Genomic DNA, 21,617 nt, shown 5'->3' with positions numbered 1-21,617 from the left:
ATTCTTCCTGTGTTTCTTTTGTGCACTTGAGAAAAATGTATATTTTCTTATTTGCATTTTCCTTTTTTCACTTAGCAGTATATCCAGAAAATCAATTTATATCATTTCAAAGAGCTCTTCTTCATCAGCTAAACACCCCAGTATTTTACAATTACAGTGCCGTATATGGATTTGTGTGCTATTTATGTGATTGTGTACTTTTAAGGTAATTTCCATGAAGTAGGACTTCTGAGTCCAAAGATAAATGGATTTGTAATTTTGTTAGCTGTTGCCAAATTCACAAAACGGCTGTTGTACCACTTTGTATTCAGCTAGCAATGTTTGGAAGTGCTTGTTATCCCATCGTCTTGCCAACAGGATGTATTTTTGTTTTTGTTTTGTTAGTTTCATAGATAAGAAATGATTCCATTACGTAGTTTTATTTTGCATTATTTTAAAGATTTATTTTAGAGGGGGAACGGGCAGAGAGAATCTCAAGCAGGCTCCATCTCACAACCTTGAGATTAGCACCTGAACCAAAATCAAGAGTTGAATGCTTAACAGATTGAGCCACCCAGGAGCCCCTTTAACTTGCAATTTTTAGAATTTTGAGTGAGGTAGAAGGTCTTGCCAATATTTTCACTGTTTGTCAGTTGTTAATAGTGTTTTCTGATATGCATATTTTAAAATTTATGTAGTTTGTCTTTTCATTTATTGCATCTGAATTTTGAGTCATTGTTCTAAAGCCTTCCATTACACTCAGGTCATAAGGGAATTGAGGTGGAATTCCTTAATCACTTAAATGGCTTTGAGCCTTACAACATGCATTATTGTTTGAGAGATTGTGGAGGGAATAGGGAGAGTTGTTTAAAACCCCTGATTCAGAGTAGCAGAGACGCTAAGAACCTAAGTAGAAAATAGAAAGTGGCAGGATCTTGATAAAACCTATGGCTTTAATTTCAGTACCCATGCTTGTAAGGGAATAGGATTAATCAGAAATAGTTCAAATATTTACAAGGACTTAAAGCCAGTTTTGAAGATTTCACTCTGATTAGATTAAGATAATATTCCTCTACCATAGCAGTCCTCAAGAAACAAACCTCAGTTTTCTCTGGAGGAAAGTCATATATAGAGTTTCATTGTCTCTAAAAATTTTCATTACAATGACGGGCATTCAATTAAAAAAAAATTTATCCAGCATACAAAAGTGACTGTCCAGTTATAGAGAGAGAACAAAACAAAAACAACAGAAACAGGCAATAGAAGCAGAATCCTTAAGATGCAGTTCAGGTTAGTAGAGGTGGACTTTAAGTAAATGGAATTAACATGTTAGAGGAATTAGAAGATGGAAAATTTTAGCAGAGAACTGATGTCTTTGAAAAGAGTCAAATGAAAATGCTAAGAGTAAAATTATAACATTAAATCACAGCTGAAGAGAAGTAGGAAACTGGAAGAGTACAGAAGTCCTCAGACTGAGGCATGGAGAGAAGAGGGAAATCTTAAAAATGTTTAAAAAACAGGATATAAAATTCTAACATGAGTAATGTATTCCAAAATGAGAAATGAACAAGAAAGGAATCATGGAGCAAAAGCAATATTTGAAGAGATTGTGGTCAAGAATTTTAAAAAGCTAAGGAAAGATATCAACCCACAGACTGAGGAAGCACACTGGACATAAAGCAGGATAAATACTAAGAAAACCATATTCCATAGCAAAACTGTTGAAAACCAAAGATGAGAAAAAGAAAATATCCTTAAAGTCTTTAAAAAATCAAGGAAAAGAGCCACAAAACAATAGTTGAGTTTTCAACAGAAACAAAGGCAGAAGATAATGGGTTGTGCTGAAAGAAAATTGCCAATATAGAAGTCTATAGATGCATGTTATAGTAAAGGTAAAATATATTTTCAAACAAACTGATATGGAATTTATCAGCAGCAGGCTGATACTAAAAGCCTTACTAAAGGGAATAATTTCTTCACCATAAGGAAAATTGTTTTGAATAGAAGTAGGGGGATGCAGGAGAAAGTTCATGAAGAGCAAAGGAAAGGGTAAATGCAATGAATGTTGACTGTGTAAAACAGTATCCCATCTGGTAGGGATTAAGATTTGTGTAAAAAGTAAAATACACCAAAACAGGAGCACAAAGTTGGGTCAGGGATAAAGGAGTTAAAGTCTTCTAAGTGTGCTTTTGTTGAGACACAGTAAATTTCTGATTCATCCTGGATTTTGACACATAAGAATGCATGCTGTAATCATAAAGTAATAAAAATAATAGCAAAGACTATGTAAATGTAGAATTAACAAATAGGGAAAAATAAAAAGGTAAGAGAAAAATGGAGCTCGAAAAGGAGACCAAAAGGAAAAGCAAGGGTAAAAAGTCGATTTAAATATCTGTATTTGCAGAACTGTAACTGTGCTGCATACTACAATTACTGGACAGAGACTATCAGATTAGATTAAAAATAGCAACAATAAGGGGTGCCTGGATGGCTCATTCGGGTAAGTGTCTACCTTCTGCTCAGGTCATGATCCATCCTGGGAACAAGCCCCATAATAGGCTCCCTGCTCAGAGCCTGTTTCACCCTCTCTTTCCCACTTATGCTCTCTCTCACTATCTCTGTCACTATCTCTTCTCTCAGATAAATTAAAAAAATCTTTAAAAAAAAAAAACAACAGTAATAAAACAATGTTATTTCAACAAATCTAAGGTGACAGTAAAATGATGAAAATGATACTGTTCCAAATAAAATCCATTGCAGCTGTATTAATATTGGAGTAGAATGTAAGACAACCCATCAGTGGAGAAGAAAAGGATGTTTCATTGTGAAATAAGATTTAGTACTTAAGGAAAATAGTTGCAAATTTGTACATAGCATTAAAATTATATAATGCAAACTATAGATATAAATACGGTAGTGGGGGATTTTTAACATACAGATGAGTGAGGATATGAAAAATATTACAAAATGGTTAGCATATTTGGTTTGGTAGACACATGTAGATACCTGTAACCCTTAGCTGTTTAACATGTATTCTTTGAAGTGTATATGGGACACTTAACAGAACTGGTCATAGGTTAAGCCTTAAAGCAAGTCTCGACATATTTCAAAGGACTGAAATCATATAGGGGAAGTTTTCAGTGGATTCACACTAAATCAATAACAAAAAACTAGAAAGTCTCCCAAATATAATATGTTTATAAATAGTCATCAGAGGAGAAATAATGGAAATTTGAATATATTATGAACTAAGTGGTCATGAAAATGCAGGGGTGCAGAACTCCTACTGCTAAAGATGTGATGGCAACAGCAGTGGTGTAGTGTTTGAAACATTTTGAAATCCTAAAAAGACCATTAGGTAGTAAAAACCAAACAGATAACTTGTAACAAAACTGAAATGACAAATTATCCCCATGGACCCCAAGGTGAGTGGAAGGGGACAGCTCACCAACAGCTATAAAACTTGTGTTCTAACTCGGTTTGTACTGAAGGAAGGAGAGGAAAGCAATAGTGCATCTGCTTCAACTGATAACAGGGACCTTTCTAAATATTTGAAAGAAGGACAGCCCAGCCTGAGAATAATTAGCTGCAAGGGGGAAGGGGAACTTTGAAGTCTGTCTGAAGAGGCTAGAGCATCTTGGTTTTCAGGACAGAACCCCATATGGAAGAGTAACTTCTGGAATTTCAAATTGAGCAGAATAATAAAACAGAAGCCAAGGAAATAAAAACATCCAGATAAATGTGGGAATGGAGAAAAACCCAGCTGATCTCAGAAGAACTTCAAGGCCATAGTAAGATTTCACAAAAACAACAGAAGTTCTCTAGAGCATGAAGCTAGAAAAATTATCATGATAAAACACTTCTAAAAATTGAGAATTATTTCATGTACTATTTAGTAACAGAAAAAAGATCAAATTCCATACAAAGTCATAGGCAAATAAGTGAACATACTTGTAAATGCTAAGGGCATGCCAGAGAGCCATGTTCACAAAATATGACAACTGTAACCTAATATTTAAATAGAAATAAGTTATGAGATATGAATGAATAAGCAAATTAAAACTATAAAAAGTCAGAAATGAGGTAATTATTTCATAAATGACTTCAAGATAGACACACCAGACCAGGCCTTATGAGAAAGAGGGTAAAGAAACTTAGAAAATGCAGCTGAAAAAATTGAGCAAAATTCAACAAAATTAATAGAATTTTCTATAGAAGAAAAAGCAGTGAAACAGAACAAATACTAAAATTGGAAACATTTGCTTACAATAAAAGTTGATGCCAATAGGTTAGTTAATTTCTTAATGGAAAGATAAGGGAGTTCCTGTAGGATTGTTTCTTTTTTCCCTATGAAGTACTGTTGACCCTTGAGCACTGGAGGTTAGGGGTACTGACTCCTGTGCAGTTGGAAATCTGCATATAACTTTTGACTCTGGGAAATTGAACAACTAATTACCCACTGTTGACTAGAAGCCTTACTGATAGCAAACAGTTCATTAACATATGTTTTGTATGTCGTACACATTATATCTGTGTTCTTATGTTAAAGTAAGCTAGAGTAAATAAATGGTATTAAAATAATAAGAGAAAATGCATTTTAATACTGTATCATATTTATCGAAACAAATCCACATATAAATGAATCTGCACAGTTCAAACCCACAGTGTTGAAGGGTCAACTGTGTAAGACATAGCTATCTGAAGATAATGAAGTTGGTGACATAGCAGTAGGTTTGATGAAAAATTAAAATGAAATTCTGAGGTTAGAAGAGTGAACATACTAGAGTATGGTAACAGGATAGTTAAGTGGTCTTGAGTGTTCATTTGAAATTTATGGTCATGAATTCATAGTGAAAAGTTAGCATGGTTGCATGGTTTTGTCCAGTATAGTTTTGTAGTTCTGAATCAAGGCAAGACACACATCATTTATTTGAAGTTTTACTAAGTATGTATCAAGAAAGGAGAGAAGTGAGGAATTAAAATGTTGGATTATGGATGATAAACTGTGTCACAGTGGATAGGACATCTCAGTAAGGTCAAGGAATTGCCAGAATGAGCCTATCAAACTAGAGGAGCTCAAAGCACAAAAGGTTATGTTTGGAAAATGGAAAAAAAAAAAAAAAGATTTTTGGAGTGGTAAATGATTTAAAAGACAGGATCAAGAGTAGGAGTATGATACCTGAGTTGGTGAAGCAGGGGTGGAAGAGCAGATCTCTAGAAGTGAGGCAAAGAATTGGGAGGCTAACTACTGGATGGATCATCCGTGTTGGTAGAGTCATTAAAAACAGTAATGTGGGGAGAGAGTAAATTAAAATTATCATGAATGGGAGATTATTAGATTGAGAAAGTGGTGAAATTTGATGTCTTGAATATTTTCTACAACAGCTCCATCCTTCTAATCTGTAGTCTCATGATGCAAATATTTTGTTTACAAGTCTTCAGTGGTCCCCTATTTACCAGAAAAGTCCTCTTTCTTTGGTACAGGATTGTTCCAGCGTGGCACTACAGCTTTATTTTTCCTCCTCATCTTGTTTTCTTGGCTGCAGCCTGCAGAGGCCTTTTTGTTTCACAATGTGTCTTTCATGTCCAGTAAATATATCTTTAGGCACACTTCCTCTAACACTATGGCCATTCTCTTTCTCCTTTCCTTTTCCACCAGCCTATGCATATTGTACTCATTCTTCTAAGATCTTATTTTTTTTCCTGAAGCATTGTCTTCAACTCCTTAATTTACATAAGGCATTTTATTGCTTTATATATGCTTTTCCCTTCTCTATTGACACTTTTCTTCTTTGAATTACAGTTGCTTGCTCATGTGTCTTCTGCCTTCCCCATGGACTCTAAGCACCTTGAACATAAGAACTATGTCTTACTAATCTATCTAATCAGTCTCATGTGGCACTTAGCATACTAGTTTTTATACAACTGAGTTTCTCAATTAAACTGAGTTATACATCTTTTTAGTTTTCTAGACTTTTGATATTTCAACCAAATGAAATACATTTTTGTTCAAAACAACAGTAGGGACTTAACTGTTTCTCATCTTAAAGTCAACTATGTCTACTTTCATAATGCTTGTTTTAGTTTATGTGTAATGTTATCGATTGGTTACATGATATACTTTAATGAGTCTGGTTTGTTGGTGTGGTGACAATGTATCCATTTAATAATAAATTATAATAACTTTGGGGGGGTCCCTAAATTCCTATTAGGAACACTAGAGAAAGGGTTGCTTTTTATTTCTGAAGTTTAAGAAGGAGAATACTTGGCATGAAAACATTTTCATCAAACCAGTAGATTAATACAGTTGTAAAACAAAATTCTCCAAACCTATCTACCTACTCTTTTCCATTTTCATGGTGTGTGTTGTGGTTTTTTTTTTGTTTGTTTGTTTGTTTTTTTTTTTTGAGAATGGAAGAACTGATGTGGAGGAATGCAGGGGTGGGAAAGAGGTAAGACACCAAGTAAGGTGTCAGAGAAGGTTTAGTAATGTTGTTTCCCAATATTTTTATATATTTTATGTATATCTGATTATATATAATTATACATATTTATAGCATATCTAAGGATATGTAAAGCATACATAATCTGTAGATTATGCATATTGATAATGTGTGTGTGTATATATATATATGTATGTAATTTATTTGGATATACCATATCTACTTAAATAAAATTTTGGAACTGGCAAAACAAAATCAAGATTGGTTAGGTATGTTATGTTTTGGAAAACTGTAAAGAAAGGTGAGGGGATGCTAAATACAAAAGTCAAATTGTCCTTCTTGAGCAAGGAGAATGGGCAGGGCTGGTGATTGACAAGGGGCACAAAAAATGGAAATGGGCAATTAAGCTGGCAATTTCCTTTTTGATTGTTTATGTGTTTCAACCTAGACATATGTTTTTTATATTAATCTTTAGGTGTAATCTATTTCACAGTTAAACAAGGTTAACTTTGAGAGGAATCTGTGATTTTAGTCTTAAAAGAAATATGCTTGCTCGTCTCAGTAATTCTTGCAAATATGCATAATGAAAATAGCAATTTGTAGAGAGTATTTGTGTGTGTGTGTGTGTGTGTGTGTGTGAGAGAGACAGAATTGCTGGCTAGATTAAGTTTTATTTATCTGTCTTTTCTATCAGGGTTACTTTGTTGTAACTTAATTCTCTAGAATAACAACAGCATAGTTTATTATAAAAAAGTCATATCTTATAAAGTCAATGTCAATTTCCCCCAAATACTTTCTAATAAGGAATTTGTACATAAAGACATTTTATTCATATGTATGTATATATACCTATGTATATACACACACACTACACATATATGTCTATACATGTTATTGAAACATAAAAATATAAATATACCATTTTAGAAGTTATAAGTCCATGTTTATAACCTTTGTTCAATAAGATGTTCAAAGTTATAAAGTAATATATTTTTAAATTAGGAACCCCTCACTCGTGATCATTGTTTTTTCATTTATCTCATTTTCATTTCAGAAATGTCATAAAAATGTATGATTACTCCCTTCTTGTGCCATCATTATTTTAGTCAAAAAAAAAAAAAAGGTTTGTTGAAAATCCATTTAATGACTAGGCTTTTACTCTATTCATAAGTATTTCCTTTTTTAAACTATGAGCCTTTAATTTTACATTTTGAAAATTTTAGTCCACTCACATAGAATACTCCCTTCTTATATTCAGCAAACACAAAATCTGTTCAAATGATGCAAAATACTTCCTTAAATAATATTCCTAAGATGTTTATCTGACAAAATATAATTGTGATATTTCCAAATAAATACTGCCATTTAGTCTAGCCATATATAGATTTTGTAGACATCAGTATTTGATAATACAACTAATGTATTGCACTTTTAAAACTTTTCAATGTCATGAACTTTGGATTTTAGTTTTCATTTCGAATACATTGGGAAATTTTGTCAATACCATTTACTAATTACCATTTTTCAATAAATTACAGCTAAACATTTACCATTTTGGAGTTTAAAGTATGTCATCATGGCAAAGTTTCGAAGAAGGACTTGCATCATTTTGTCATTTTTTATTCTATTTATTTTCTCCCTGATGATGGGTTTAAAAATGCTGAGACCAAATAAAGCTACTTTCGGAGATCCTTTTGGACTTGAACTTCTTCCAGTACTTCATCAACAAACTCGCTTAGGGAAAAGCTTTGATTCCCAAAACAATGACAAAGTCAACAGTGAAACAAATAACAAGAATTTAAAAAGTGTTGAAATCACTATGAAACCTTCCAAAGCCTCTGAACCTTACCTGGAGGAGCTGCAACCTCTGAATTATTATTTACATGTATTCTATTACAGTTGGTATGGAAATCCACAATTTGATGGTAAATACATACATTGGAACCATCCAATCCTGAAGCACTGGGACCCCAGACTAACCAAGAATTATCCACAAGGGAAACACATTCCCCCGGATGACATTGGCTCCAGCTTTTACCCTGAGTTGGGAATTTACAGCTCTCGGGATCCTTCTGTCATTGAAACTCACATGAAACAAATGTACTCAGCTTCAATTGGTAATTATTTTTGTGTGTTTAGATATGTGATTGTGTATGTGTGTCTGTGTGTGTGTAAATGTAGAGCATTTAAGTTACTAAGTACTCTTCACATTGTTATTATAATTTTAAACTTAGAAACTCCAAACTAAGCTGTATGTGTGTACTTAAATGTCCAGGAAACCACCTTTTAATACTACTTTAAAATACATTGTTTAATTTCGAATTTTTGGAAGATTTCTGGGTATATTTTTATTGATTTCTAATTTTTAATATTCTTTCTGAATTGTATTAAATTATGATTTACATAAGATACAATGAGTTCTCCCACTCGAAGTATACAGCTCAATGATGTTTCTCTAAGGTATACACCTATTTAAATATTACCCCAACATGAAGTAAATTATTCTATAGCCCAGAAATTTTTGTCATGCTTCCCTTGTGCCACCCGCATATTCTTCCCCAGGAAACTGTGAATCTGATTTCTCTCACTGTAGAATAGTTGTGAATGTTCTCTTACTGTGTGAATATAGAATCATCTAGCATTTGTGTTTAAAATATTATTCATTTTAAAATATTTTCACTTAAATTCAATTAACATAGTGTATTATTTGTTTCAGAGGTAGAGTTAAGTGATTCATCAGTCTTCTATAACACCTAGTGCTCATTACATCCTGTGCCCTCCTTAATGTCCATCACCAAGTTACCCCATCCTCCATCCCTTTCCCCTCCAGCAACCCTCAGTTTGTTTCCTATGATTAAGAGTCTCTTCTCCTATGCTCCTTTGTTTTGTTTTTTAAATTCCACATGAGTGAAATCATGAGTCTTTCTCTGATTGACTTATTTTGCTTAGCATAATACCCTCTGGTTCCATCCATGTCTTCCAAATGGCAAGAATTCATTTTTTTCATGGCTGAGTAGTAGTTCATTTTGTGTGTGTGTGTGTGTGTGTGTGTATACATACCACATCTTTATCCATTCATCTGTCGATGGACATCTGGGCTCTTTCCATAGTTTGCTATTGTGGACATTGCTGCTATAAACTTTGGGGTATAGGTGCCCCTTTGGATCACTGCATTTGTATTGTTGGGGTAAATACCTAGCAGTGTGATTGCTGGATTTGTAGGGTAGCTCTATTTTCAACTTTTTGAGGAACCTCCCTACTCTCTTTGGCTGTACCTGCTTGCATTCCCACCAACAGTGTGTGAGGATTCCCCTTTCTCCACATCCTTGCCAGCCTTGGTCATTTCCTGATATGTTAATTTTAGCCATTCTGACTAGTGTGAAGTGGTATCTCATTGTGGTTTTTCATTTGTATTTCCCTGTTACCAAGTGATGATGAGCATTTTTTCATGTATCTGTTGGCCATTTGTATGTCTTCTTCGGAGAAATGTCTGTTCATGTCTTCTGCCCATTTCTTGATTGGATTATTTGTTCTTTGGGAGTTGAGTTTGATAAATTCTTTATAGATTTTGGATAATATCCCTTTATCTGATAAGACATTTGCAAATATCTTCTTCCATTCTGTTGTCTTTTGGTTTTGTTGACTGTTTCCTTTGCTGTGCAAAAGCTTTTTATCTTGATGAAATCCCAGTAGTTCATTTTTGCCTTTGTTTCCCTTGCCTTTGGAGATGTGTGTACAAGAAGCTGCCGCGGCCAAAGTCAAAGAAGCTGCTGCCTGTGTTCTCCTTTAGGATTTTGATGGATTCCTGTCTCATGTTTAGATCTTTCATCCACTGTGAGTCTACTTTTGTGTATGGGGTAAGGAAATGGTCCATTTTCATTCTTCTGCATGTGGCTGTCCAATTTTCCCAGCACCATTTGTTGAAGAGACTTTTTTTTCCATTGAATATTCTTTCCTGCTTTGTGTAAGATTAGTTGACCATATTGTTGAGGGTCCATTTCTGGGTTCTCTCTTCTGTTCCATTGATCTATGATTCTGTTTTTGTGCCAGTACCATACGGTCTTGATGATTATAGCTTTGTAATACAGCTTGAAATCCAGAATTGTGATGCCACTAGCTTTGGTTTTCATTTTCAACATTTATTTGGCTACTAGGGGTCTTTTCAGGTTCCAAACAAATTTTAGGATTGTTTTTTACAACTCTGTGAAAAATTTTGATGGTATTTTGATAGGGATTGCATTGAATGTGTAGATAGCTCTGGCTAGCATAGACATTTTAACAATACTTGTTAGAATCCATGAGCATGGAATGTTTTTCCAATTCTTTGTGTCTTCCTCAGTTTCTTTCATGAGTGTTCTGAGTATAGATCCTTTGCCTCTTTGGTTAGGCTTATTCCTAGGTATCTTATGGTTTTGGGTGCAGTTGTAAATGGGATTGACTCCTTAATTTCTCTTTCTTCTAGAAGTGCAACTTAATTTCTCTAGAAATGCAACTGATTTCTGTGTTTTGATTTTATATCCTGACACTTTACTGAATTCCTATATGAGTTCTAGAAGTTTTGGGGTGGGGTCTTTTGGGTTTTCCACATAGAGTATCATGTCATCTGCAGACGATTCGGATGCCTTTTATTTCTTTTTGTTGTCTGATTTCTGAGGCTAGGTCTCCTAATACTATGTTGAACAACAGTGGTGAGAATGGGCATCCCCATTGTGTTCCTGACTTTAGGGGAAAAGCTCTCAGGTTTTCCCCATTGAGAATGATAATTCACTGTGGGCTTTTTGTATATGGCTTTTGTGATATTGAGGTATGTTACCTCTATCCCTACACTGCAGAGAGTTTTAATCAAGAAAGGATGCTGGGGGCACCTGGGTTTCAGTCAATTAAGCAGCTGCCTTTGGCTCTGGTCATGATCTCAGGTTCCTGGGATTGAGCCCCAAGTCGGCTTTCTGCTCAGTGAGTAGCCTGCTTCTCCCTCTCCCTCTGCCACTGCTTGTTCTCCCTGTCTCTCAAATAAATAAAATCTTTAAAAAAAATAGGATTCTGTACTTTGTCAAATACTTTTTCTGCATCTATTGAGAGGATCATATGGTTCTTGGCCTTTTATTAATGCAGTGTATCACATTGGTTTGAGGATGTTGAACCACCTTTGCAGCCCATGAATAAGTCCCACTTGGTTATGGTGAATACTCCTTTTAATGTATTGCTGGGTTCTGTTGGTTATTATCTTGGTGAGAATTTTTGCGTCTATGTTTATCAGAGATATTGGTCTATAATTCTTGTTTGTTGATGGGCTCTTTGTCTGGCTTTGGGATCAAGGTAATGCTGGCCTCATAGAACGAGTTTGGAAGTTTTCCTTCCATTTGTATTTTTTAACAGCTTCAGAAGTATAGGTATTAATTCTTTTTTAAATGTTTGGTAGAATTCCCCTGGGAAGCTATCTGGTCCTGGGCTCTTGTGTGTTGGGAGATTTTTGATTATTGCTTCAATTTCCTTGCTGGTTTGGGTCTGTTCAGGTTTTCTGTTTCTTTCTGGTTCAGTTTGGTAGTTTTGGTCTCTAGGCATGCATCCATTTCTTCCAGATTGCCTAATTTGTTGGTACATAGTTGCTCGTAATATGTTCTTATACTTGTTTGTATTTCTTCAATGTTGGTTGTGATACTCTCCTTTTTCATTGATGATTTTATTTATTTGGGTCCTTTCTCTTTTTGATCAGTCTGGGCAGGGGTTGATAAATCCTATTAATTCTTTCAAAGAACCAGCTACTGGTTTTGTTGATCTGTTCTGTTCTTTTGGTTTCTATTTCATTAATTTCTGCTCTAATTTTATTTCTCTTCTGCTGGATTTAGGCTTTATTTGCTGTTCTTTCTCCAGCTCCTTTAGTTGGAATGTTAGGTTGTGTATTTGAGACCTTTCTTGTTTCTTGAGAAAGGCTTGTACTTCTATGTACTTCTCTCTTAGGACTGTCTTTGCTGCCTCCCAGAGGTTTTGAACAGTTGTGTTTTCATTTTCATTTGTTTCCATGAATTTTTTTAAATTCTTTTATTTCCTGGTTGACCCATTCATTCTTTAGTAGGATGCTCTTTAGCCTCCATGTATTTGAGTTTTTTCCAAATTTCCTCTTGTGAAATCAAATTTAAAGCATTTTGGTCTGAAAATATGCAGTGAATGATCCCAATCATTTAGTACCAGTTGAGACCTGATTTGTGACCCAATATGTGATCTATTCTGGAGAGTGTTTCGTGTTCACTTGAGAAGAATATGTATGCTGTTGCTTTAAGATGGAATGTTCTGAATATACCTGTGAAGTCCATCTATTCTAGTGTGTCATTCAAAGCCCTTGTTTCCTTGTTAATCTTCTGCTTAGGTAATCTCTCCATTGCATTGAATGGGGTTAAAAACCCTTATTATTATTATTATTATTTTTGTTACTGGTTTATATAATTTTATTAGTTTTTTTTGTTGTTATTGATTGGTTTATTTAATTGGCTGTTCCCAAGTTAGGGGCATAAATATTTATAATTGTTAGATTGTCTTGTTGGATAGACCCTTTAATCATGATATAGTGACCTTTCATCTCTTATTACAGTCTTTGGTTTAAAATCTAATTTGTCTGGTGTAAGGATTGCCACCCGAGCTTTCTTTTGATGTCCATTAGCATGATAACTTATTTTCCACCCCCTCACTTTCAATCTGAAGGTGTCTTTGGGTCTGAAATGAGTCTCTTGCAGGCAGCATATTGATGGGTCTTGCTTTTTTATCTACTCTAATACCCAGTGTTCTTTCAATTGGGATATTTAGGCCATTTTTATTCAGAGTAACTACTAAAAGATATGAATTTAGTGCCACTGTGTTACCTGTAAATCACTATTTCTGTGTATTGTCCCTGTTCCTTTCTGGTTACCTTTGGGCTCTCTCTTTGCTTAAAGGATCCCCTTTAATATTTCTTGCAGGACTGGTTTAGTGATCACAAGCTGTTTTAGTTTCTTTTTGTCCTGGAAGCTCTTTCTCTCTCCTATTCTGAATGACAGCCTTTCTGGATAAAGTATTATTGGCTGCATATTTTTCTCATTTAGAACCCTTAATATATCATGCTATACCTTTCTGGCCTTCCAGGTCTCTGTGGATCGGTCTGCTGTCAGTCTGATGTTTCTATCCTTGCAGGTTACATACCTCTTGTCCTGAACTGTTTTCAGGATTTTCTCATTGTCTCTGAGATTTGCAAGTTTCACTATTTATATTTTAGGTTGTTGACCTACTTTTTTTTTTTTTTTTTGAGGGGGTTTCCTCTGTGCTTCCTAGACTTGAATGTCTCTTTCCTTCCCCAGATTAAGGATGTTCTCCGCTATAATTTGCTCCAGTATGTCTTCTGCCCCACCCCTTCTTCTGGGATCCCAATTATTCTAATATTGTTTCACTTCATGATATCATTTATCTCTCGAATTCCCCCCTCATGATCCGGTGGCTTATCTCTTTTTCTCAGCTTCTTTATTCTCCATCATTGGGTCTTCTATATCACTAATTTTCTCTTCTGACTCAGGCTCTGATCCCAGCAGTTAGAGCCTCAGGTTTTTTAAAAAATTTTATTTATTTGAGAGAGAGAACAGAAGGAGGTGGAGGGGCAGAGGGAGAGGGAGAAGCAGGCTCCCCGCTGAACAGGGAGCCAGATGTAACACTTGATCCCAGGACACTGGGATCATGACATGAGCTGAAGGCAGACGCTCAACTAACTGAGACACCCAGGTGCCCCAAGCCTCAATTTTTTATTGCATCTCATTATAGCCTTTATTTTTTCAACTTGATTAGATTTTAGTACTTTTATTTCTTCAGAAATGGATTCTCTAGTGCCTCCTGTGCTTTTTTCAAGCTCAGATAGTATCTTTATAATCAGAATAATGATTCTGATCTTTCCATCATCTTACTTGCATCTAAAGTGATTAGGTCCCTCATATTCAGTATTGCCTCTTGTTCTCTTTTTCGAGAGGTTTTTCTGTCTTGTCATTCTGTCCAGAGAAGAATAGATGAATGAGAGAACAAAATAGTAAAATAGCAACAACGACCCCAGAGAAGTATACACTAAACAATTCAGAAGAGACCAGAAATCAACAAGGAAAATATACACATGAACAAAACAAAGCAATACACTAGATAGACTAAATCCGGCATGTATTTTGGTCTGTTTATTAGAAAACTAGGTCCCAAAACTCTATAGAAAGAAAAACCTGTATATACAAAAACAAAATTAAATACATTGGAAGGATAGAATGTAACTGTAAAAATGAAAATTAAAAGAGACATAAAAAATATAATCAGAACAGAAAGAGCAATACACTCGATTCTGGGTGTATTTTGGTCTGTTTGTTAGAAGAAATTATATCCCAAAATTGTAAAGCAAGAAAAACTTACGTGTATACAAAAATAAAATTATAATGAATGGAGAAAATGTGGCTGTAAAAATGAAAATTAAAAAAGACTTAGTTGATAAGAAATTAGTTGAAAAGGAAAAAAATTAAAATTGAAAGACTAAAGAATGATGAGAAAAATACTGTTTATACTATTTTCCTCTAGTTCTGGAGTTTTGCAGTTCTTTGTGATTGGTAAACTTGGTCTTAACTAGATGTTCTTGCTGATTTTTTGGGGTAGGGTCCTGTTGTGCTGATTCCCAGGTGTCTTTGCCCCAGGTGAAGCTGCACTGACTTTGCCAGGGGGCCGGACTCAGTGTAAGTGGCTTTGGATTGTCCTATGTGGCTTTTGTTCCCTGAAGGCTTTCTGTGTTGCTCTAGAGGATACAAATAAAATTGGCTGTGTCCTGATCTCCAGAGCTGAAAGATAGCAGAGCCCCACTCCTCAGTGCACCCTCAGGGAAAAGGAGTCAATCACTTTTATCTATCTCCCTGGTTTCCACTTACACTCTATTCTCACCCAGCCTTGTGTCCAAGTGTTTTGATCTCAGGCACACTGCCATCCTGTTTGGGGTCTCCAAATCCTGCAGACTCTATAGCATGCACCTATGCTGCCCCTCCCAGGGGAAGCAAAAGGGTCTTGCCATGAGTCTGCCACTTCCTGGGCCTTGATGGGAGAGTGGTTGCCCTGCTGACTGTGCTGTTTGTGGTTTATGGGAACACCGAGCTGAAAGCCCACTCCTGGACTCACTGATTGCAGCCTGCATCCTTGCTGTTATGCCCAGGAACTCTGCTGCACTCAGGCACACCTGTTCTTTCTGTGATCCCGGCAATCCTGAGACCACACTGCCCCACCTAGGATTCCACCCCTCTTCTCCACCTGAGCGCCTTTCAGGCGGGGATGTCCCTCACTGGAGAAGACTGCTGGAAGTTCCAATTTTACACTCTGTCGCTATATCACTTTCCGGTAGTTGGCTTTCGCAGTGTCCCTCCCCCATGGTTTATCTTCCAACATATGGCCTTAGATTCACTTCTCCACACCTCCTACCTTGGCAAAAGTGGTCCCTTTTCTATTTGTAGAATTGTAGCAATTCTTTTCTTAGATCTCCGGTTGAGTTTGTGGGTATTCAGAATGATTTGATAGCTAACTATATGAATTCCAGGGAGCAGACAAAACTAGGGTCCCCTACTCCTTTACTATCTTCCCTGGTCCCCCACCATCTGCTATAGGAATTTTCATAGTGATTGTGTTGGATATGTAAATGGCTTTAATAATGCAGACTAAAAAAAAATTTTTTTAAAAGAGAGGGGAGAGGGAAAAGCAGACTCCCTGCTGAGCAGGGAGACTGACATGGGGCTCGATCCCAGGACCTGAGATCATGACCTGAGCCAAAGGCAGATGCTTAACCAACTGAGCCACCCAGACACCCCAATAACATGGACGTTCTAACAATATTAACTCATCAAATCCTTGACCTGGGCTATCCTTCCATTTATTTATATTATCTTCAGTTTCCTTTAGCAAATTCTTGTAGTTTTCATAGATCTTTCACTTGATGAAATTTATTCCTAGGTATTTTATTATTTTTGATGCCATTGTGAATGGGAGTTTTCTTTTTTTTTTTTTCAGATGCTTTATTAAGGTTAGTGTATGGCAAACAACTAATTTCTGTGTTTTGATTTTATATCCTGCAACTTTATTGTATTCATTGATTAGACCCAACAGTTTATTTCAGTCTTTGGGATTTTCAACATATAAGGTCATATCCTCTGCAATAGCAACAATTTTAATTCTTCTTTTCCTATTTACTTTTTCCTTATCCTGCCTGACTGTACCAGGTAGGACCTCCAGTACTATGTTGAGTAAGAGTGGTGACAGTGGGCCCCTTTGTATTATTCTTGAGCTTAGAGGAAAAACTTTGTTTCTCTTCATTGAGTATAATGTTACCTATGGGTTTGTTGTATATTACTTTTATTATGTTGAAGTATGTTCTTTCTATACTCAATCTGTTGGGGGATTTTATCATGAAAGAACGTTGTATTTTTCAAATGTCTCTTTTTTTTTTTTTTTTTTTGCATCTTTTGAGATGATCATATGCTTTCTATTTTTCATTCTGTTATTCTGGTGTATCACATTTATTGCTTTATATATGTTGAACCATCCTTGAACCCTAGGGATATCTTCTACTTGGTCATGGTGTATAATCCTTTCAGTGAATTGTTGTATTTCGTTTGCTAATATTTTGTTTAGAATTGTTGCATTTTTGTCCATCAGGGATATTGGTCTCTAGTTTTTTATTCTTGTAGGGTCCTTATCTGGTATTACTTACCTCATATAGTAACTTTGGAAGTGTTTCCTTCTCCCCAGCTTCTTGGAAAAGTTTGAGAATTGGCTTTAATTCTTCTTTAAATGTTCACTATAATTCATCAGGGAAGCCATCTGGTCTGCATATTTCTGTGTTGGGAGGCTTTTGATTATTGATTCATTCTCTTTACATGTTATCATTTTGTTCAGACTCTGTATTCCTGGTTCAGTCTTGGAAGATTATAGGATTGTAGGAAATTATTCATTTCTTCTATATTATATAATTTGCTCGCATATACTTGCTATAGTATATAGTATATATACTATATATACTATAAAGAGACTTTATAGTAGTCTCTTACGAGCCTATGTATTTCTGTAGTCAATTGCAATTTCTCCTCGTCCATTTCTGATTTTATTTATTTGAGTTTTCTCTCTTATTAGTACTCTCGCTGAAGTGTTGTCAAATTTATCTTTCCAAAAAACCAGCTCTTTGTTGACTTTTTCTATTGGTTTTTCTGGTCTCTTACTCAGTTTTCTTTTTTCCAACTCTGATACTTATTATTTCCTTCCTTCTGCTAACTCTGAGCTTTGTTTTGTTCTTTTACTTCTTTGAGGTGTAAAGTTACATTTATTTGCAATCTTTCTCATTTCTTAATATATGCATATATTGCTATGAACTTCTAGAAATGTTTTGCAGCATCCCATTTGTTTGAAATTTCTTTTTTAGTCTATTGTTTCACTTATTGGTTGTTCAGGAGTTTGTTTAGTTTCCATGTATTTGTAAATTTTCTAGCTATTTTGATATATAGCTAACCCTACTTTTTGGTTTCCACTTACATAGATTATCTTTTTATCCCTTCACTTTGAGTCTTCTATACATCCTTAAAGCTGAAATGGATCTCTTACTGGCACCACATAGTTGGATCTTGTTTTTTATCTACTTCTCTACTGTGTGCCTTTGATTGGTAAATTCAATTCATTTATATTTAGGGCAGTTATTAATATGTAAGGACTTACTACTGCCATCTTATTAATTGCTTTTTGGTTTTATTTTCCCTGTTTCTGCTACCTTTATAAATTTGTTATTTTCCGTGGTGGTATGTCAGTTCCCCCCTCCTCTCTTTTTTTTTTTTTTCTTTTGGTTTGTGTTTTGTAGCTCTGCTCTAGGTTTTGGTCTTGTGGTTACTATTGGGCTTACATACAACATCTTATAAAACCATCCATTTTAGGCTGAGAACAGCTTGTTTCTGCTGCCTATAAAGTCTCCGTCCTTTTACTTCTCCCTTTTATACTACTGACCTTACAGTTTATCTACTTTTTGTTATGTATTTAACTTAGAGTGGCTGTAGTTATTTTTCCAACTTTCTGTGTTAACCTTTGTATTATAGTTAATAAATACATCATCCTAATATAGTTAGTGTTTTCTGTGTGGACTGTATAATTTTCACTTTACCAGTGTGTTGTGTACTTTCATATGTTTTTATGAGGCTGATAAGCCTGTTTTCATTTCAGCTTAAAGAACTACTTTCAGTATTTCTTGCAAGACAGATCTGGTGGTGGTAAGCTCTTTCAGATTTTGTGTGTTTGTGAAAGCCTTTACTTGTTCTTCACATCTGAGGGATAACTGTTGGATAAAGTATTTTTGGCTGGCTGTTTCTATCTTTCAGCTCTTTGAATATATATCATTCCACTCTTCACTGACATGTAGAGTTTCTGCAGAGAAATCCACTGATAGCCTAATGGTGTTTCCTTGTAGGTTACTTTCCTTTTTATTTTTTTTCCTATGTCTTTTCTTGTTGCCTTTAATTTCTTTTCTCAGTGTTTTGTACTTTTCATTGTACAAGCCTGTCACCTCCATAGTTAATTCCTAACTATTTTATTCTTTTTGATGCTATTGTATTGGAATTGTTTTTGCAATATCCTTTTCAGATCATTTGTTGTTAGTATAGAAATGAAACTGATTTTCCCATGTTTCCTTTGTATCTTGCTACTTTGCAGAAGTTATTATTTTTTTTTTTTTCCTTTTTGGTAGAACCTTGAGAGTTTTCCAAATATAAAGTCATTTCATTTGCAAACAGATAATTTTACTTCTTTCTTTCCAACTTGTATGTCTTTTCCTTTCCTAAGTGTTCTGGCTAGATCCTTTAGCACTGTTTTTTGTTTTTATGTTATGCTTTTCTTTTTCTCCAAATTTTTATTTAAATTCTAGTTATTTGACATATACTGTAATATCAGTTTCAGGAGTAGAATTTAGTGATTTATCACTTACATCCAACACCTAGTGTTCACCACAACATGTGCCCTTCTTAATACCTGTCCTTTAGCCCATCCCCTGCCTATCTCCCTGTATCGATCCTGTTTTTTCTCTATCAAGAGTCTCTCCTTTCCCCCCATTCCTTTATGTTCATCTGTTTTGTTCCTTAAATTCCATATATGAGTGAAATTATACGGTATATGTTTTTTTCTTTTCTTTTTTTTTTTAAGATTTTATTTATTTGACAGAGATAGAGACAGCCAGCGAGAGAGGGAACACAAGCAGGGGGGAGTGGGAGAGGAAGAAGCAGGCTCATAGCAGAGGAGCCTGATGTGGGGCTCGATCCCATAACGCCGGGATCACGCCCTGAGCCGAAGGCAGACGCTTAACCGCTGTGCCACCCAGGCGCCCCCGGTATATGTTTTTTTCTGACTGACTTATTTCATTTAGCATAATACACTCTAGCTCCATCCACATCATTGCAAATGGCAAACTTGCTTGCTTTCTTCCTTTCTTCCTTCCCTTTCTTCCCCTTCTTTCTTCCCCTTCTTCCTTCTCCTTTCTTTTTCTTTCTTTCTTTCTTTCCTTCCTTTCTTTCTTTCCTTATTTCCTCTTCTTTTTTCTTTCTTTCCTTTCCTTTCCTTTTTCCTTTCCTTTTTCTTTTCCTTTCCTTTCTTTTCTTCCCAGCTTGCCTGCCTTGCCTTCCTTTCTGTCCTTTTTTTTCTTTTCTTTCTTTCCTTTTCTTTCTCTTTCTGTTTTGATGGCTGAGTAGTTCCAGTGTTATGTTAAATGGAAGTGGTAAAAGTGGCCATCCTGCCTTGGTGTTGATTCTCTAGGAAAAACTTTGAATATCACTGTTGGCTATTCACTGTGTGTTTTTTTTTATTTGTTTTTTGTCTTTTTTATGTATATATAGCTTTTGTTGTGGTAATTTCCTGTTGGTGTTTTGATGGAGTTTGCACTGAGTCTGTAGATTGCTTTGGTTAATATGGACATTTCAACAGTATTCTTCCAAACCATGAGCATGGAACATCTTTCCCTTTATTTGTGTCCTCTTTAATTTTTTTCATCAGTTTTTTATAGTTTCAGAGTACAGGTTTTTCACCTCCTGGTTACATTTATTCTTAAGTGTTTTATCATTTTTGGTGTTATTGTAAACAAAATTGTTTTTTAAATTTCTCTTTCTGCTACTTTGTCATTAATATATAGATTGCAACAGATTTCTGTATATTAATCTTGTATCTTGCAACTTTACTGAATTCACTTATTCTTAGTAATCACCTCATATGCAAATAGTGATAGTTTTACTTCTTGCCAATTTTAATACCTTTTATTTCTTGTCTGATTACTGCAGCTAGGACTTCATACCATATTGAATAAAAATGGTGAAGGTGGACATACTTGCTTCATTCCCGATAGTGGAAAAACTTTGAGTTTTTCACCATTGAGTGGGATGTTAACTGTGTGTTTTTAATACATGGCCATTATTAGGTTTTGTTACCTCTAAATCCACTTTGTTGAGAGTTTATCATGAATGGGTGTATTATTATGTCATTTGTTATTTCTGCCTCTATTGAGCTGATCATATGGTTTTTATCCTTTCTCTTAACGTGATATATCACTCTGATTGTTTTGTGCATATTGAAACACCCTTGCATCCCTAGAATAAATCCTACTTGATTGTGGTGAATGATACTTTTCATATATTGTTTAATTCTGTTTGCTGGTATTTTGTTGAGGATTTTGCATCTGTGTTCATCAGAAATAATGGCCTCCAGTTTTCTTTCTGTGGGTTGTCTTTGTCTAGTTTTGGTATCAGGATAATGCTGGCCTCATAGAATGAAATTGGACTTTTTATTTCTTCTGTTTTGGGGAATAGTTTGAAAAGAATAAATTTTAACTCTTCCTTAAATATTTGGTAGGATTCACCTGTGAATCCATTGGGTTTGGACAGTTTTTTTGTTTTGTTTTGTTTTGTTTTAATAGAGTGCGAGTTGTGGGATGGGCAGAAGGAGAGGAGGAATCTTAAGCAGGCTCCGTGCCCAGAGCAGAACCCAAGTGGGGCTTGATCTCATGACCCTGAGATCATGACCTCTGCCAAAATCAAGTTGGACGCTTAACTGACTGAGCCATCCAGAGCCCCTTGTCCCAATTTTTTGGGATGTGGTTTTTCATTATATTCTCTTATAAATCTTTACATTTCTGTAGTGTTGGTGGTTATTTTGCCTTCATTT

The 21,617-nt window shown here is 35.2% G+C and overlaps 1 protein-coding gene across 4 annotated transcripts in view; it reads left to right on the top strand.

The window, feature by feature from the left end:
• Window positions 1-21,617, top strand: part of MANEA (mannosidase endo-alpha) — a 60,801-nt gene that overhangs the window by 5,607 nt on the left and 33,577 nt on the right. For all 4 annotated transcript variants that reach the window (XM_026511789.4, XM_026511790.4, XM_048226019.2 and 1 more), the window contains one exon: window positions 7,961-8,539. In XM_026511789.4, coding sequence (XP_026367574.2) covers window positions 7,999-8,539 — 541 coding nt within the window. In that variant the 5' untranslated portion in view covers window positions 7,961-7,998. The remainder of the gene's footprint in view (window positions 1-7,960; window positions 8,540-21,617) is intronic.

The sequence above is a fragment of the Ursus arctos genome, unplaced genomic scaffold, assembly GCF_023065955.2.
Source record: "Ursus arctos isolate Adak ecotype North America unplaced genomic scaffold, UrsArc2.0 scaffold_13, whole genome shotgun sequence".
Lineage (NCBI taxonomy): Eukaryota > Metazoa > Chordata > Mammalia > Carnivora > Ursidae > Ursus > Ursus arctos.
The sequence above is the reverse complement of the archived record's forward strand: the minus strand, read 5'-3'. Positions and strand labels throughout refer to the sequence as shown.